The sequence below is a fragment of the Nematolebias whitei genome, chromosome 7 (assembly GCF_014905685.2).
Source record: "Nematolebias whitei isolate Nwh7 chromosome 7, NemWhi1, whole genome shotgun sequence".
Classification (NCBI taxonomy): domain Eukaryota; kingdom Metazoa; phylum Chordata; class Actinopteri; order Cyprinodontiformes; family Rivulidae; genus Nematolebias; species Nematolebias whitei.
In genome coordinates, this window is record NC_056504.1 from 43,166,526 (window position 1) to 43,184,385 (window position 17,860).

The window sequence follows — 17,860 nt, forward strand, 5'->3', positions numbered from 1 at the left end:
TTTTGAATGACAATCTGGCAGTGTTCAAATAAAAAATATTTTTTAGTTTTGGGACGGAAATTTGCTCAATAAAACAAAACAAACAAATGCATACATATCTTATCTAAAAAAAAAAAAAAAAAAAAAAAAAAGGCTCTTGGACTGAAAATACACTTTACTCCACTGGTATTTTTAAAAGCATAAAATGATTAAAAAAAAACTTGTCCCAGAAGGATTACGTTGAACCTAACGTCATCAACAAGTGACCATGTGACTTCGTGAGGGTTGTTTAATGTTAACTCCGTCTCATCGCGGCTTGACACTATCTGAAATATGACCGAGTTTAAACATTACTGGGACGAACTATAGCAAACATTTTACAGACTCTAAAACACCATTATGTATTACTAAAGTTTCCGGGAGGACGTTGCTTCGGGTGCGATAATACATAAAAGATAACTTACCACCCACCTAAAATAACCGGTGTGTCTTGGAATAGAAAACCAACGCATCCGACACAACGCGGGAAACGCTGTTGTGTTGGTTCATTGAGAAGCAACCGTCGCTTGCAACCCTTCAAATTTACGCATAACTAACCAGTGGCCACAAATGTGTAGCCATTGTGCTGCATATAGACCCAAGAGAGTTTTTCCTCCGAGGGGGTAAACCGTCGTCCTCCCACTCTGGCGTTTCCGGACTTGGGAAAGTGAGCTGGCCGGGCGGCAGTTGTTTTCTGTCCGTGTAGCTCCTTAACGTCTGCCGCTGTATCCACCGCGCGAGCGGCTGTTAGCTCCCGCACAAAGAGCGAGGTCTTGCTAAGCAGCTACACCCACACACTCTTCCGTCTCTCCTATAAAAGATGGATACATTTCAGAAGGTGGAAAAGATAGGAGAAGGGACGTACGGAGTGGTTTACAAAGCCAAGAACAAACTGACCGGAGAAACTGTTGCTCTGAAGAAAATCCGACTGGACACGTAAGTTATCGTCTTCAAGCTAACAGGAGCTAAAAACAAACCACCACTGTGCTTCAGCTTTATCAACTTTTAATCATTTATGGCTCATTATTGCTCTGCTAGCTTCATATGACAAGTGAAACACAACTATTTGTTACTTTTTAAACAATTTATTCAGTAGCCTACACATATAGTCAAATCAACTTTATAAGTACATTTAAAGCAGCAGCTGTTACCAAAGTGCTTAAATAAATCAAATATATCATCCAAAACCAAAATTTGTTCTTTTCTTGAGAGCATTCTCACATTTGTTTATCCTCTAAAAGTCACCTCCAATAATGAGAAGGTGTTTTAAATGTAAATAAATCTTAAAATCTGATTTTCTTCATGTTTTTAGCCTCTGACCCACATCAGGCTAGTGACTTCATTATAGCTTAAAATGTACAAACTTTGCTTGAAATATTAAATAAAATTAGTGTTGTATCAGTAATGTTTTGATTTTGTATAACAGTGAAAATACGCCCTAAGCAGTTATTTTTGTAATACAAGCAAAAACCTTGAGATTATCTAAGGACTCCCCCACTTGATGTTTCATGACCCACAACAGGCTCTCGACCTTGGAAACCACAATCTTAGGGGTCATAATATGTTTAAAAATATATATAAAAGATAAGAAATCTGTAATACATAAACACGCATTTATGTTGTGAAGCTTTCCTTCCTGGTGATTGAACACATTTTTCTAAAAGTGCAGTAAAATATTATGATTGTTTCTCAATTAAAAATAACACAACATTTAATATTGCTGTGTTTGAATGTTAAAAAAGTCTTTTAGGAAATACACTGCCTGGTCAAAAAAAAAGTCGCCACCAAAAAAAAAGGTCACACACTAATATTTCGTTGGACCGCCTTTAGCTTTGATTACAGCGTGCATTCACTGTGGCGTTGTTTCGATAAGCTTCTGTGATGTCACGAGATCTATTCCCATCCATCACCAAGATCTTGCACTGATTAAGGCAGATTCTGACCACTGCGCAAAGCCTTCTCCAACACATCCCAAAGATTCTCAATGGGGTTAAGGTCTGGACTCTGTGTTGGCCATTCTATGTGTTAAAATGATGTCTCGTGCTCCCAGAACCACTCTTTCACAATTCGAGCTCAATGAATCCTGACATTGTCATCTTAGAATATGCCCGTGCCATCAGGGAAGAAAAAAAAAATCCATTGATGGAATAAGCTGGTCATTCAGTATATTCAGGTAGTCCTCCGACCTCATTCTTTGAGCACATCCTGAACATGCTGAACCTAGACCTGACAACTGCAGCAACCCCAGATCATAACACTGCCCCCACAGGCTTATACAGTAGGCACTAGGCATGATGGGTGCATCACTTCACCTGCCTCTCTTCTTACCCTGATGCGCCCATCACTCTGGAACAGGGTAAATCTGGACTCCTCAGACCACATGACCTTCTTCCATTGCTCCAGAGTCCAATCTTTATGCTCCTTAGCAAACTGAAGCCTTTTTTCCCAGTTAGCCTCACTGATTAGTGGTTTTCTTAAGGTTACACAGCTGTTCAGTCCCATTCCCTTGAGTTCATTTCACATTGTGCATGTGGAAATGCTCTTACTTTCACTATTAAACACAGCCCTGAGTGCTACTGTTGATTTTCTTCCATTTGATTTCACCAAACATTTCGCTGATCACGATCATTCAGGATGTTTTTCTCCACATTTCTCCCTCGAAGACGATGGGTCCCCACTATCCTTCCAGTTTTTAATAATGCGTTGGACAGGTCTTAACCCAATATGAGTAGTCTCTACAATCTCCTTAGATGTTTTCTCTGCTTGATGCCAATGATTTGACCCTTCTCAAACAGACGGACATCTTTTCCACAACCACGTGATCTTTCGACACAGTTGTTTAAGAAATGAGAAGCAACTCATTGCACCAGTTGGGGTTAAATAACTTGTTGCTAGCTGAAAGCTAATCGCCCATGCAGTAATTATCCAATAGGAGGCTCCTATTCGCTTAGTTAAATCCAGGTGGCGACTTTTTTTTTGGCCAGGCAGTGTATGTCATCCTACGAGAGCAGTGGGCCTCAGTAGACTGTACAATGACATTACTATACGCATTGAAAGCTAATTTTTGTTGTGATTGTTTTTCTAGAGAAACGGAGGGTGTTCCAAGCACAGCTATCCGAGAAATTTCACTTCTCAAAGAACTCAGTCACCCAAACATTGTCAAGTAAGTTTTTTTTTTTTTTACTGAATCTGAGTCTTGTTTGCATGATTCTTTTTGTTGTGTCAGATTTGAAGGTAACTTAAACAAATTGTTTTTGTAGACTGCGAGATGTCATCCACACAGAAAACAAGCTCTACCTTGTTTTCGAGTTCCTCCATCAAGATCTGAAGAAGTTCATGGACTCCTCCACCGTCACTGGCATCCCACTGCCTTTGGTTAAGGTATGCATCACTTCAAATTTATCGCACTCAAAATATTGAACATTTATGCTCTATAGAGGTTTAACTTTTCTAAGAGAAGTCCTTTTTGTTTTTCTTAGAGTTACCTTTTCCAGCTGCTGCAAGGCCTGGCTTTCTGCCACTCTCACAGAGTTCTTCATCGAGACCTAAAGCCACAGAACCTCCTCATCAACGCGCAGGGTGAGATCAAGCTGGCTGACTTTGGCCTGGCGAGGGCCTTTGGGGTCCCTGTACGCACATACACACACGAGGTAAGCCATTGAACCATGTTCATGCAATCCTTAATGAGGTGACTTATTTTTCTCACGCCCTACATTTAGCAGCAGAGTGAACTACTACTGAGTGCTTTGTTAAAGTCTTAGTGTAATAAGCCTATCATCATCGTGTCTTTGTTTGTCTTGGTACATCTTTTGGGTTTTTTGTTGGGAAAAAGTGTTTGTTTTTTTATGTTCAGGTGGTAACACTTTGGTACAGAGCACCAGAGATCCTCTTGGGCTGCAAATACTACTCCACAGCTGTTGACATCTGGAGTCTGGGGTGCATCTTTGCTGAAATGGTGATAGTCCCAGCCTCAGAACAAAACCAAGCTTGTACATCATGCAGAAAGTGTTGAAATCTAACCAGCAGATGTGTGTCCACAGATCACCAGGAGGGCTTTATTCCCCGGCGACTCTGAGATAGATCAGTTATTCAGGATCTTTCGCACACTGGGAACTCCTGATGAGACCGTCTGGCCCGGAGTCACATCGATGCCAGACTACAAACCATCCTTTCCCAAGTGGGCTCAGCAGGATTTATCCAAAGTGGTGCCTCTTCTTGATGAGGATGGAAGAGAACTGCTGGGAGTAAGCACTTTTAAAATCTTATTTGGAGAAGAAAAAAAAACTTAATTGGAAATATTAACGTTTTGATTGACTGCTTTTGTTTTTTTGTCTTTTTTATTTATTTAGGAAATGCTGAATTATGATCCAAACAAAAGGATTTCTGCCAAAAATGCACTTGTACATCGATTTTTCCGGGACGTCACCATGCCGACTCCTCATCTGAGACTTTAATTTGTGCAAAGTTGTCGGGGTGTTTAAACACCATTAACATCTAAGCAATAAGGACCACTTGCCTTGTTTCAGGTCTGAGCCTCAGATGGATCTGGACTCTGCAGGATTCTTCAGTCTCTAAAAGCTTCCTTCAAGAAGCTGGATATCCTGAAAGTTCTGCTGTTATTTCAGCTGTAATGTCCTACGAGTTTGAAGGGTCTAAACTATAATTTCTAACAATATTTAGCATATTTATGTGCAACTGCCAACTTTGATGTTATCTGTGATTTGGGATTTATTGAGTTCAAGTCAGACACAACAGTGCCTCCCACTGAGTTCTTCCTCAGCGACTTGTTCGAAATCAAGAAGTCAAAGGGTTGGAAGTAAATAAACGTTTGTGGGATTGTGCAAAAATAAAAGTGCATGCTTTGTAGGAAAAAGTAATGAAAAACGGTGCTTAGAAGAGCCTGAGATTACACGTTTTCCTGCAAGTTGAATTTTCTGTCAATTTGCAACATTTGGGTCCAAATGATCTCGAAGGGAGTTTAAAAGTGCATCTTTCCTTCAAAACTGGAGTTCTAGTATAAAAATGTCTTTCATGTTGCAGAATTCAGTCTGCTGTTGCATCTTTTTTTTAATTTAGATTTTATTCCAACTTAATGCACAGTTTTTTTATAGATATTGTTTATATATAGCTGAGCAAAATAAACTTGTTTAAAAGGTTGTTGGTGCTTGTATACATGCAGGAAACATTTTGTGCCTTTAATTTGTTGTAGATGGTGGTGTCTGGACCCTGGACTGAGTTACAGTGTGAGATTCAAAGAGTGGATGAGGGACTAATGCTGTGCTATAGAAACGCAGGTAGCCACAGGTCAATTTATGAAACAAATTCCGACAATTCAATTTTCATACAGACCAATTATTTTTTAGATTTTGAAATATTTTTTGTAAATATAAATTTGGGATAATAGAGCATCATCAGTAGTTGTCAAAACCTTATAGGCTCTGTGTCAATTAATTGCTTTAAAATTAACATGCTCAGGATTTCTTATAGCTTTATTTTGACAAAAATCTGCCTTGAGGTAATAAATTGGCTCACTTGAACTGGGACTGTGGAAAGGAAAGGAATAATTAATATCTTACCTGTTGTAGGTGCTCTAAATGACCTCGGTTTGGAGAAATAAATTGTAATTTTGATGGACTTGACATGGAAAATAATTCAGTTTGCTGATAAATGCAGATAAATCCTTGTCAAGAGGTACACTGAACAATAAACTGGCACAGAGCAGCTGTGGCTGAGTGGTTAAAGCAGTCGTCCAATTGGTGGAGAGTTGGGGGTTCGATTCTACCAGCAGACATGTTGGAGTGTCCCTGGGCAAAACGCTGAACCCCTCATTACCTTTAATGTGTGCCCAGGGCCGGAGTGGAACTCCTTTTCAGTCCTGGAGTCTCATCCCCCAGACTGGCCCACTTCAAATCACGACATATTTATTATTAAAATTATATAATTACATGATGGGGAAAAAACTCAAGCCAATGTGAAATGATTATTATATTAGTGATTTCTTCCCCCTAAAAGTTAACTTAGGATACACTATGTTTCTTAGACTGTTGCTAGGTGAGAGAAGCACAGTGTGCTCTGTTCACACAAGGAGAGCTGTTGGTCAGGCTTCTTCTTGTGCCATTACCATGTTATTGAATCATGTGTTTACTTATGTACAGGGCTTAATTTGTAAACCAATCAATGCCTGAACACAAATAGCAGGTTGGGGGGCAGGGGTGTGTCTTGAGAACCTCCCCCCAAAAATTTTGAATAAAGTAGATTTCCTGCATTTTGGTGTATTTTAACGGGTTGTTAAACATCTATGTTATAAACACTCGCACCCCCTCTTACTTGACGGTTCTGAGCCAACTCTTCTCTGCTGAATTCACCGTCTGACTCTGACATCACGGCTGATAAGGTGCTAACAGATAACTGCTTGAAAGAAAACATTTAAAAAGACCAGATTTTCCTTTAATGCAATTATCTTGAAGTGTAAGGTTTGACCGAAGTAAATGCCACGATAGATGCTGTTATATTGAATCAAAAACAAAACAGGCTTTATTTCATTCAGCTCAGACTTCTAACTTCTGTTTCATGATGAGTTTGTAGAGGATCTGGTAGCCGTCGTCCCAGGCGTAGAGCAGCTGCTCCTGCGGGTTGTACTTCAGGCTGGAGTGAGAGCCGTAGCGTTTTGGGAAGTAAACCAGAGGCGCCTCCTCGTTTGTCACCATGTCGTTCACGTCAAACACGCACTGCACCCGTGAGCGGCCGGGCTGCTTGGTGTTGTACACCACGTACAGAGTGCCGCAGATGACGAAGCCCACCTCTGCGTTCTCTCTTGGACAGTTGGTGTCCCACATCTGCTCGATGTCCAGCGAGTTGCTGTCCATTTTAGCCAGAGAGATGTGTCTCTCGTTCTGTTGCGAGGCGTAGATGGCCCACAGGCCTTCCTCGTCCACAGCCAGGTCCATGACCGTGTCCGGGTTCAGGCCGTACACAGGAACGTGGTCCTGCACTGGAAACACTGCGCTGTCTGTGACGGAGTAGTTTCTCACGTCGTATTTGACCACCATTAGCTCCTCAGCCTGGGTTACGTAGTACACGTGGTTGTTGTAGACCACGTGGCCCGTCCCGCTCCAGGCAGACGGGAGCTTCAGGTCAGTGGACAGAGAGAAGCTCTGCGAGCGGGTGAAGTCCTTGACAGCAGCAAACTCGTTGATGGTGTTCTCAGCCGTCCCGTTAAAGATGAAGACCTTCCCCGAGGCGCCGCCGGTGTCTTTGGTCCACATGCCCTTTGACCCCCCGACCCTCTTCAGGATCTTCATGGCTTTTATGCTGGAGATCATTTCGCTGCAGTCTGTCAATGAGACGGGAGACACCGATGGTCAAAAATCAAAAGACCCCTGAACTTATGATACTTTATGTTATCTTTACTAAAAATCTTTGTAATGTGCACATGTTGTTTGAACATGTAAATCTTTTTCAGCTGAATTGAAATTATGAATTTAGCCCACTGTTGTCAGTAAAGATGCTTTGGATTATTTGATTAACTGAACCGCTTAGCGTGATTGTTTGAATCTGCCAGACTAATTTAACTTAAATAAAAGGTGCCTGGAATTTTGAACAAAGTGATAAATGCTAATAATATAGAATATTTAACCATTTCCAGTTCAGGTTATGAACAGTTATGGTCTTACCTGCTGTAGATGGATCTTTGAACAACCTCAGTTTGGAGAAACTGTTCTTCCTGTCAGAATTAAACACAGTTTCTGCAAACTGAGATCATTCAAAGATCTATCTACAGCTATAAGATCATAGATGTTTATAACTTTTACCACAATTTCAAAAGATCTGAACTGTCACTTTAAGTTTTCATGCTCTTCCTGTGATGGTGGGTTTCCACCAGGAACGCAGAAATCTGCACATTAAATTAGACTGGCACTAAGAGGCCATTCCTCTGGGAATACACAATATGTTTTTTCTGTTTCAGTCTTTTGTTCTCACAGAAACTAGGACCTCCAAAACTGTTTATTTTTTTAATGGAGTCAGAGTGAGAACATGTTGAAACGCCAGCCTTGTAGTTTCATAGGATTGATGCCACCTCTAACTTAACCTACAACCCAAGAGCGTTCTCTTCTTGTTGTGTTTACATTTCACGCCCAGTGTGCAAACATTGTGTGTTCTGCACTTTGAATTTAGTTTTCTGTGGAATTTCAGCAGCCCCCCCCCACCCCCCCCCCACCCACACACACACACACACACACACACACGGAGAGAGGCCTGCCAAGGTCACTACAGTGGTTTGGATCATTTTTAGTGTTTCTGTGTAGATGAAGTTATTTTGTGAAAAGGTGCCCTGCTTATGAGGATATTTTTAGAAACAGCAAATTTTAAAAACAACTGTTTTCCCACGTAGAAAAGTCTAAATATGTGTGAACATGCATAGAATAAAACTTGTCCAGGTTATTCCTCAGCTTTCATCCAATGACACTTATCATTTTTATTATTATCATTATTATTATTACAATTATTATCATTATTTTGGCCCTGTGATGGACTTGCGACCCGTCCAGGGTGTACCCCGCCCCTCGCACAGTGATTGCTGGACATGGGCACTAGTGACCCCCGTGACCCAAAATGGAATAAGCGGGTAAAGATAATGGATGGATGGATGGATCATTATTTTGATCATTCTTAAGGAACCACTGGGTGGCTGTCAAAAATGAAATGATCAAGTTAAAAAATTACCGTATTTTTCATCGTATAAGTCGCATATTTTTGCATAAATTTGCAAGTCCTGTGACTTATACACTGAAGCGACTAATATATTTATATATATTTCCCCATATTTATAACCCAATTTTTGGCTGAGATCTGACGATTTCATTCATTCTGACATGAAAAAATATTGAACACTATCATTTTCAGCTGCAGGCCCTCAGGCTATATGGCAAGCTTAGTGTCTCATTAATAGGTAAAAGTGGCTATTAGTGAGACACTTGGCTTGCCATACAAGTCACTTTTGTCTCTCTCCAGAACTCCTGGAGTAAACGTCAAATCAGCTGCATTTCACTGCACCGCCCAGGTGAATTGCAGCTGATTTGACCATTAAAGTGCATTTATTAAAGAAAAGATCAACTGAGACACACCTTTACTATAATGTCAAGCAAACAGATCATTTTTTTTAGGCGGTTATCTTGTTATATTTCAAACAAATGCACAGCGAGTCCTCCCTCTGCATGCTGTCGCAAATCTGCTTTTGAAATGCAGCTGATTTGACCATTAAAGTGCATTTATTAAGGAAAAGTTCAACTGAGACACACCTTTGCTATAATTTCAAACAAACAAATTATTGTTTTTAAGTGTTAATCTTGTTGAATTCTTGTTAAAATCTTCTCATGCATGCTCCTGCGGCCGCCATTTGGCAGCCAATAGATTTTTGGCACATCCGCCCACGTTTCCGGGTTGTCAGAGGTGACACATAATAGATGTGACTTATACGGTGAAGTGACATATTTATGTTTTTTTTCACTCAGACATATTTGGACTGATGCAACTTATATGGCGAAAAGTACGGTATTTGAAATAGAAATTGCAGTAAGTGGTCACTTTTATGTAAACTGGTTGTTTTTTTCTGTTTTGTACAAGTGGACATTAAGATCAAGAAAATAAAAGATTTTCATTTGATGGACAAGTATTTTATCTTCTGTTATTTGGACCACTGTGTCTCACCTGTGAGCTTGAAGTATTTGGCCTTCTGCTTCTCCGTCACCAGAGTCACCTGCTGCTCTATCAGCTTGTCGTCCACGTCCACACATGGCTGGGCCCCGTTGTGAGTCTCCAGGTAGTCCAGTTCCCGCTCGACCCGGTCCACCCTCGTCCCCACGCCATCCAGGTTCGTCCTCAGTGTTTCCTTCTCTCTATCCAGGCTCTCCAGCTGTGAAACCATCTGCTGCTTCAGCTCCCGCAGCTCCGAGGCGTACCGAGCGGTCTGTTCCTGCCACAGAGTGATCCTGTCCTGTTTGGGGTCAAACCCATCAGTGCAACCAACGTCTGAACACAACCTGTTCACGTTTCAGAGTAAAAAATAAACTATTTATTTGACAGAAACTACAAGTGAAGGCCATAATTCTCTGCTGTATTTAGGACAGAAAAGTACACTGCAGCTCTGATCAAGTGTCATTCAGGAAAATGTTCTGAGCTTTTAGTGCTGCTGCTTTGCAACAGATCCAAGATGTGAAGAAAGAAAGTTCATTTATCTACAGGCGATGAGCTCACAAAGCAGATACTGAAGGGTCAGGATTAGTGTGTGCAAGTTCAGTTTTAAACAGTATAGATTCTTAATAAGTGAATTGTCCGGATTTTCTTTTCTTTTTTTGTTGTTTTTTGGGCTAACTCCAAATAAAATGTACCTTTGTGAATTTTCTGTTAAATAGATTAAATACTAAATATAATAAATATTAAATTTGTATTGAACGCTTTTTGAATTAAATACAATGTGACTTAAAAATGGTTTTATATCAGAAGAGACTGCATTCTACCTCTGATCGTTTGCTAAATATAATAGCAAACATTATTTTCTGATTTTTTTTTGGTTGCCCAGAATTGTTTTTCATATTTACCATTTCTGAACAAATTTTGCACATCTAGGGTCCTGTGCAAAAAATAAGCATCACTTCACTGTTTATTTTACTTGCAAAGAGCCAAACGCACTTTAGGGCTTATCTTAAAGGATATTCTTTGGATTTGTGCTGTTTTAGCCAAAGACATAAATTATTTGAGTTGGGGGTTGCTGTGAGTATATGTGAGAATTTTTTAGACACCTATTTAAAAGTATTGCAATACCAAAAAAATACAGTAAAATGTGATACATTTATCTGAATATGGATGTTAAAAATGTGCTGCATGATAAAAAAAAACATCTATAAAACTGTTATTATAAAGCTGCACGTCTCGCTTTTTGTTTTCCACATAACCACGATGGAATAAAATGACATGTTCATAGGTCACATCCTCTTCATGGAAGAAAAAAAAACCATTTAGGAACACTCAGCAGCTACGCTGGTGCAGCTGGAGGATTTTGCAGCACCACTTTCATCTGTGAACTCATTTTCTATCCAGTACATTTTGAAGGAAGTTTTATTGTTTTTTTTTTTAAGTCATTCTGGGCACAAAGAAGCTTCTAAACTCAGAACAGGCAAGAACTCGTTTTAAATTGGACCTTTAGATGCTTAATTGTTACCAATGACCTGCCATAAAGACACTTTGCATGAAAAACACCAAAGATGACACAATTTAAAATAATACTTTAGCTCCAGCAAGATGATTCCCACAGAGCTGTTAGCTGAAACCAGGACAGGACCAGCTGAAGGATGATACATCTCTCAGCTCCTCTTTCAGGTTTTGATGGATATTTATCCACTTTGTGAGAAAGATGATTTTCAGATAATGCTCATCTTCATTAAATAGTATTTTTTTAGGCCTGAAGCTTCTTCTTATGTCCTCTGCTTGTCCACTTTTCTTATTCATTATGCCAATCCTGCACAATAAGGGTCAGGTACAAGGATTGGACAGAAAATTAGTTTTAAAAAAGCAGCCAAAGTCCAAAATTACATTTTTAATACTTTCCAAAAGCTTTAAGAACTGTGGGTCAGTTTAAAATATTTCAAGAAAGTCTTGGTCCTTGGAAGCAATGTACCGATATTACACATTTAAACTTAAAAGCTGCACTTTTTTCCAGATGAGAAGCCTGTGCAGATGATGACGAGTAGTATTTTCCATTATTTTCCCCAGGATATGCCCACATCTGCATTCCATTGCATCTGCCGTGTCCCTGAAAGTTTCCTGTCAGGGGGACTCTGGAGCTCTGGGCTCAGCAAGAAGACCAAGAGAGTCTTAATTTACCTCAATAGCGAGCAGCCTCCTCTCCAAGTAGTCAATCAGCGGTTGATGCTGAGCGGTGGCAATGCAGGCCAAAGTAACCAGGACAACAAGCCCTCTCATTTTGGGTCAGCTCGGTCCCTTTCAGCTCCCTTCATAAAATCCTGACTGGAGTTGAGGGAGGGTGAACGCAGGAGCCAGAAGACTCCCAGAGGTGGGCTGGAATGTTTTACTAAGCTGTCTGGGAGGAGCCAGCACCAAATGGAAGAACAAGACATTTCTTACTGGATTTCTGTTCAAAGCTTCTCCTGGTTGGTGGTTTGGTTAAAAATGATGCTTTTGAAAATAAATTGCAGGTTTGGCTTTAAGGTTGGCGGACGCTTCTTTTCTGTAAAACGTAGTATACTGAAACATGATCACAAGTTACGCAAGAGAAGGAAGAAATTAACTGGAATCAATGAGGCAGAGAGGGGGATAGCAGTGGGTGGGGTTTATCTTCTGCTTTTATTCCTCGTCATTAAAGAAAATGTAACTTTAAATCAGGAAGTGGCCCCTGAACCAAGTTAGCAAAGCTTCTTTTTGTTGCACAGTAAATCTTTTAGTGACATCTGGAACAGAAATGCTTGGATCAGATGCTTCAGAATGCCTCGGGGGCTGGAGGTCACAGGTGCTCATATCAAGCATGCATGTTTTTGTATGCATTCATTTCCTCCAGAATCCTTGGACCGCTCTGATTTAATTCTCAGTTCAAAAAGAAATGCAAATCTTTTGCAGTCTTTCTTTGCGGAAATGAGTTTTTGGAACAGTTCATGGATTATTATTTTTTTTTTTGTCTGAACCTGTTGGGAACTTAAAATATCTTTTGCTGTCTTGATCCTTAAAGTTTCACTCAGACATGAATAATGTTAGCTAATATATAGTATATACAGTATACACACATACATAATACAGTATACATACATGCATACATATATATATATATACACAAATATGTATATAGGTATTGCCTTCCCTTAAAGGCGATAATGTTTCTGCTTGCCTGTGTGTCTGTCTGTTAGCAAAATTGTCTCTACGTATTTTAGTAAAACTCGTATAAATTAATCTTTTAATGCCTGGCCCAAAAACAGTCACCACCTGGATTTAACTAAGCAAACAGGTACAAGCCTCCTATTGGATAATTACTGCATGGACAATTATCTTTCAGCTGGCAACAAGTAATTTAACCCCAACTGGTGCAACGAGTTGCTTCTCATTTCTTAAACAACCGTGTTGAAAGACACATCATGTGGTCGTGGAAAAGATGCCCGTCTGTTTGAGAAGGGTCAATTCATTGGCATCAAGCAGAGAAAACATCTAAGGAGGTTGAAGAAACTACTCATATTTGGTTAAGAATTGTCCAACGCATTATTAAAAACTGGAAGGATAGTGGGGACCCATCGTCTTCGAGGGAGAAATGTAGAGAAAAAAATTCTGAATGATCGTGATCAGCGATCACTTAAACGTTTGGTGAAATCAAATCGAAGAAAAACAACAGTAGCACTCAGAGCCACGTTTAATAGTGAAAGTAAGAACATTTCCACACGCACAATGTGAAATGAACTCAAGGGATTGGGACTGGACAGCTGTGTAGCCTTAAGAAAACCACCAATCAGTGAGGCTAACTGGAAAAAAAAAGCTTCAATTTGCTAAGGAGCATAAAGATCGGACTCTGGAGCAATGGAAGAAGGTCATGTGGTCTGATGAGTCCAGATTTACCCTGTTCCAGAGTGATGGGCACATCAAGGCAAGAAGAGAGACAAGTGAAGTGATGCACCCATCATGCCTAGTGTCTAATCATCAATGCAAGATCTTGGAGAAAAATTAATGCACCGCTGGATGGAAATAGATCTGGTGACTCACAGAAACTTGTCGAAACAATGCCACAGTGAATGCACGCTGTAATCAAAGCTAAAGGCGGTCCAACGAAATATTAGTGTGTGACCTTTTTTTTGGTGGCGACTTTTTTTTTGGCCAGGCAGCATATTTACCTTTTGAAAACAACTCAAATCAAGATGGCTGCCACAGCCAACTGCTCTTATAAAGTGTAAATGGTTTTAACTGAGTCATATATGGAATTGGTGTATTAGAAACCAACCATGATGCCCAACACAAATTTTGGGAATTAACAGATTGTACAAAACCTTTATTTGAATTTTCGTCATCAATTCATGGGGTCAGCACTGTCTGTCTGTTAGCAAAATATTTCATAAACTACTAAACGGATTTTAATGAATGGACGGATTCTTCTCTGTTGAAACGTTTCGTCTTTTATTAAAAAGATGAAGAACACTGAAGAAGTCTTTTTTCCTTATGCAGGTCAGATCAGAGGATTGTAGTTTTTGCTCTGCATGAATTAAGAGACCACATTTCTAAACATTTTAATGTCCATTTATTTGAGACCACCAAAGTTTAGTGTAAACTGAATACAATGCTTTCATATTACATGTGTTTCTGGAGGTTTTCTGAGTCTTCAGCGAAGCCCACAGCTTAACAAAACAAAACCAGTCATTAGTGGAGAAAATTAAAGAGAAAATGAAGGACATGGATTATATAAAGTATCTGGTTTCCTCTCTAATTATACGACAACCTTTCAAAACCGAGCCAAGGCGATGGCTCACTCATAGGTATGTCGTTTATTAGATGTGGGTTATTTGAAGTCCAGCCCATGGTCTCCAGGTTGGACACACAGCAGGAGTTTTTGGATGTAAAAACAAAAATCCTGTCTGTGTGAGGACATGAAGGAAAAAGCCTCAAAGATTTGTTGTTCAGGGCAGTTTTAATCGTGAAACCAAACCCTGAGCGCACTCTGTGCATCTGAGGCCGTGAATGGACTTTGCAAAGCAAAACAGTGTCCCTTTAGTTCTTTAGGCTCAACAATGGAAACACTTTGCATGTTCATGTTCACAGAACCACTGCGGTGCGTCTGTGCGCTAACAGTGTGTCGGCGCTAATTACTTTTTTGAAATTCCAAAACATCACCAGCCCACCTTTTATCTGTTACACCTGAAAATCTTCATGAAAAAGAAAATATTAATAAAATTTTTAGTTTGAGCACAAACATTTTTTATACTGACTCCTCTGTGAGAGTAACGGTCTGAGACGGGCCAACCTAATAATACTTATTTAAGCAGGTGGTGCCCAAATGTAAATAACTTTTCCTTTGCATGGTTACAGATTACATATGTTGCCAGAGCGTGCAGAATTACATGCAAACGTCTCTTTATCGGTGCAGGATATAAACGTGCATTTAAAAACAAAAAAAGACTTATATTATTTAGTTACCACTATGCAGTTATCATAACAGGGACATACCTCAGGTCTTTTGAAATGTGTCGTATCTGTGCTTTTCTGCAATTTTATTTAGCCTTTTAGTTCAGGGACCAATGCAGGGACCAATGCAGACGTGTTCCTGTTTTTAGTTTTATACATTTGTCTTGGAATCTAGCTGTTTTTTTTGTTTTGTTACCTTTTTTTCCTTTTAGCCATCCTATTTGTTAAAAAAAACAAAAAAAAAAACTGTAGTATGAGTTTTTATAACTGCTTATTGTTGTTGCTGTTGTCCATTGTTGTCATCTTTCTTTGTTGAAATCAGGTCTCTCTTGTAAATGAGTCCTCGAGGCTCAATGGGATTTACCTGTATAAATAAAGGTTGATTGATAGTTCTTCTTAGTATTACTCAAGGATTCAAGGATTATGTTTTGTTTTTGTCCTTTGGATCCAAATTACAACCAGGCAAAAAGCAGAAACAGGAAATAACTTGACCAGAATTCACAAGAGGAAAAAAAAAACATAAATAAAGGAAAAACAGGAAATAAGAGTATAAATAACAGAAGAAAATAAGAAGACAAAATATATGCACACACAAGAAAGAAAGAAAGAAAAATTAACTAAACTAAAGTTACAAAGTCTAAATCCTGACACTTTCTCCTTCACAATAAAAGCACTGACAGACTGATCTTTTTTCATGCAGGTAAAAACATCCCATTTATCTGAGTATACAAACCTTTGTTTATTACTTTTTTTTTTGCAAAATATAAAACTTTTTCCAAGTCTGAGTTTATAAATGCGCTATAAATGATAATAAGTTACAACTTAATGGTATTTCATACAAAACAACAAAAAACAATGCTTCAAAGACTGATGCATGTTCATTATTTACTGTAAGTTTATTTTTATTCAGTACTTCTCATATTTTTTTCTCTTTGCTCCAATTCACACACTATAGAGAAATTATTTTAACAACATGGATGTGCTTATTTAACTAAAACTTCCCTCACACACCATGAAAGCAAGTTTTAAAAAAAAATGTGTGAAACTTTATATGCTCAAGTCCTGGTTTGAATTATTTTTCTGTTCACTAGTGTCTTCAAAAACTGACATTTCTTGAGTGTCTTTCAAGTACTAACATGTGTTTTTGTGTTTGAAAGTACAACATGCAGTAATTTGATAAATCATAACACTTACATGTTCATACGTGCTGTGCTTTATTTGGTTAACAGTTTATCAGCAGTGTGTTGAGGTTACCTGAGCACCAAGCCTTTATTTTTATTATAAATCCAATGAATGGGATGCTAACATGTAAAACAAAGATGAAGCACCAAACATTTCATCACTGAAGGGGAGGAAACATGAGGAGGACAGTTTGATTCTGGTTTCATTTCTGAAATTGTCCAAGATGCTGGACTTCATGACGTCCGCGATCTGTTTTGTGGTTTTTTTAATCGAGAAAAATGAATGATAATGAGCAGTGTAAGAACTTGTTGGGCGTGTGTGTTAACAGGTTAATTTGTGTGAATGTAAAAGCACTTTGAGATAAATATGACGTTGTAACACATATAGGTAAATATCAGCTATTGTTCTGCATGTTCACATTTTTATGCATAATGTGGATGATTAAATACGTTTTTGAATGTACAACTTTTAAGAGTCATTGCATTTTGTACAATGAATAATGCAAAGTCAAAATCAGTAATACAGGGTATTTAATGCTACAAAATGACTTATAGATATACATAGATAGATATGCCTTCCCCACCCCCACCCACACACACACCCTGCACATAGGAGGATCTGTGGTGGAAGTGGTCTCCAGCTACAAGTACTTGGGTGTGCACCTGAATGACAACCTCAGCTGGAGCAATAACAATTCCAGCATGATCAAGAAAGCTCATCAAAGACTCTACTTCCTCAGGCAGCTGAGACGAGCTGGTCTGGGAAGCTCAGTCCTCACCTCCTCCTACAGGTGTGCAGTGGAGAGCATCCTGTGCTCCAGCATCAATGTGTGGCATGAAGGCTGCACAGCTGCAGAAAGAAAAGCTTTGCAGAGAGTGGTGAAGGCTGCACAGAAGTCTGTTGGAGTCAGTCTCCCCACCATCACAGACATCTACACCTCCAGATGCAGGAAGAGGGCCACCTGCATCATGAAGGACCACACTCACCCAGCACACACACTTTTTGCCCCGCTCTCCTCAGGCAGGAGGTTGAAGAGCATTAAGTGTAGAACCACTAGACTGAGGAACAGCTTCTACCCTGAATCAGAATCAGAATAATATTTATTACCATTGCACCGAGATACAATGAGAACATGTATGTACATGTAAATGAGACATTGAGCACACAATTTCATTCCACCTCATGTACCACATGTGATGCGAATGACAATAAAAATACTTGAACTTGCTATTATTATTGTTTAGCATATATCTTAGATCCTTGTATACTGTTGTCTTTTTTAAATAGTTTAAATTATGGCTATTTTTGTATGTAACTGGGACCTTGAGTACAGTACTTTGTTCCACCTCATGCACCACATGTGATGCAAATGACAATAAAGTCACCTTGAACCTTATTTGACTAATTCCTACGGTTTTACTTGAAATAGTCACAAATCCTAATGTGCATTTTACTTAAAGACAGCAGACAGTTTACAGCTGAGTTTATATTATTG

The 17,860-nt window shown here is 39.3% G+C and overlaps 2 protein-coding genes across 2 annotated transcripts; one reads left to right on the forward strand and one right to left on the reverse strand.

Moving 5' to 3' along the window:
* The first annotated feature begins 677 nt into the window (after nt 1-677).
* On the forward strand, nt 678-4,539 carry cdk2 (cyclin-dependent kinase 2). The gene is made up of 7 exons (XM_037679630.1): nt 678-954; nt 3,104-3,181; nt 3,279-3,399; nt 3,498-3,668; nt 3,872-3,973; nt 4,059-4,262; nt 4,368-4,539. The coding sequence occupies exons 1-7, from the start codon at nt 839-841 to the stop codon at nt 4,470-4,472; spliced, it is 897 nt and encodes a 298-aa protein (XP_037535558.1). The 5' UTR covers nt 678-838; the 3' UTR covers nt 4,473-4,539.
* Nucleotides 4,540-6,566: 2,027 nt separating this feature from the next.
* On the reverse strand, nt 6,567-12,039 carry olfml3b (olfactomedin-like 3b). The gene is made up of 3 exons (XM_037679632.1): nt 11,899-12,039; nt 9,727-10,012; nt 6,567-7,351 (listed from the first exon to the last, which is right to left on the reverse strand). Exons 1-3 carry the CDS (start codon nt 11,995-11,997, stop codon nt 6,567-6,569), a joined length of 1,170 nt encoding a protein of 389 aa, XP_037535560.1. The 5' UTR covers nt 11,998-12,039.
* Nucleotides 12,040-17,860: the final 5,821 nt, after the last annotated feature.

Excerpts from the sequence above, each read along its gene's own strand:
- cdk2 (XM_037679630.1), top strand. The coding sequence starts at position 839 with ATGGATACATTTCAGAAGGTGGAAAAGATAGGAGAAGGGACGTACGGA. Across the intron at positions 3,182-3,278 it reads AGTCACCCAAACATTGTCAA|ACTGCGAGATGTCATCCACA; the intron begins GTAAGTTTTTTT and ends TTGTTTTTGTAG. Across the intron at positions 3,669-3,871 it reads TACGCACATACACACACGAG|GTGGTAACACTTTGGTACAG; the intron begins GTAAGCCATTGA and ends TTTTATGTTCAG.
- olfml3b (XM_037679632.1), bottom strand. The coding sequence starts at position 11,997 with ATGAGAGGGCTTGTTGTCCTGGTTACTTTGGCCTGCATTGCCACCGCT. Across the intron at positions 10,013-11,898 it reads GGAGGCTGCTCGCTATTGAG|GACAGGATCACTCTGTGGCA; the intron begins GTAAATTAAGAC and ends GACCCCAAACAG. Across the intron at positions 7,352-9,726 it reads CAAATACTTCAAGCTCACAG|ACTGCAGCGAAATGATCTCC; the intron begins GTGAGACACAGT and ends TCTCATTGACAG.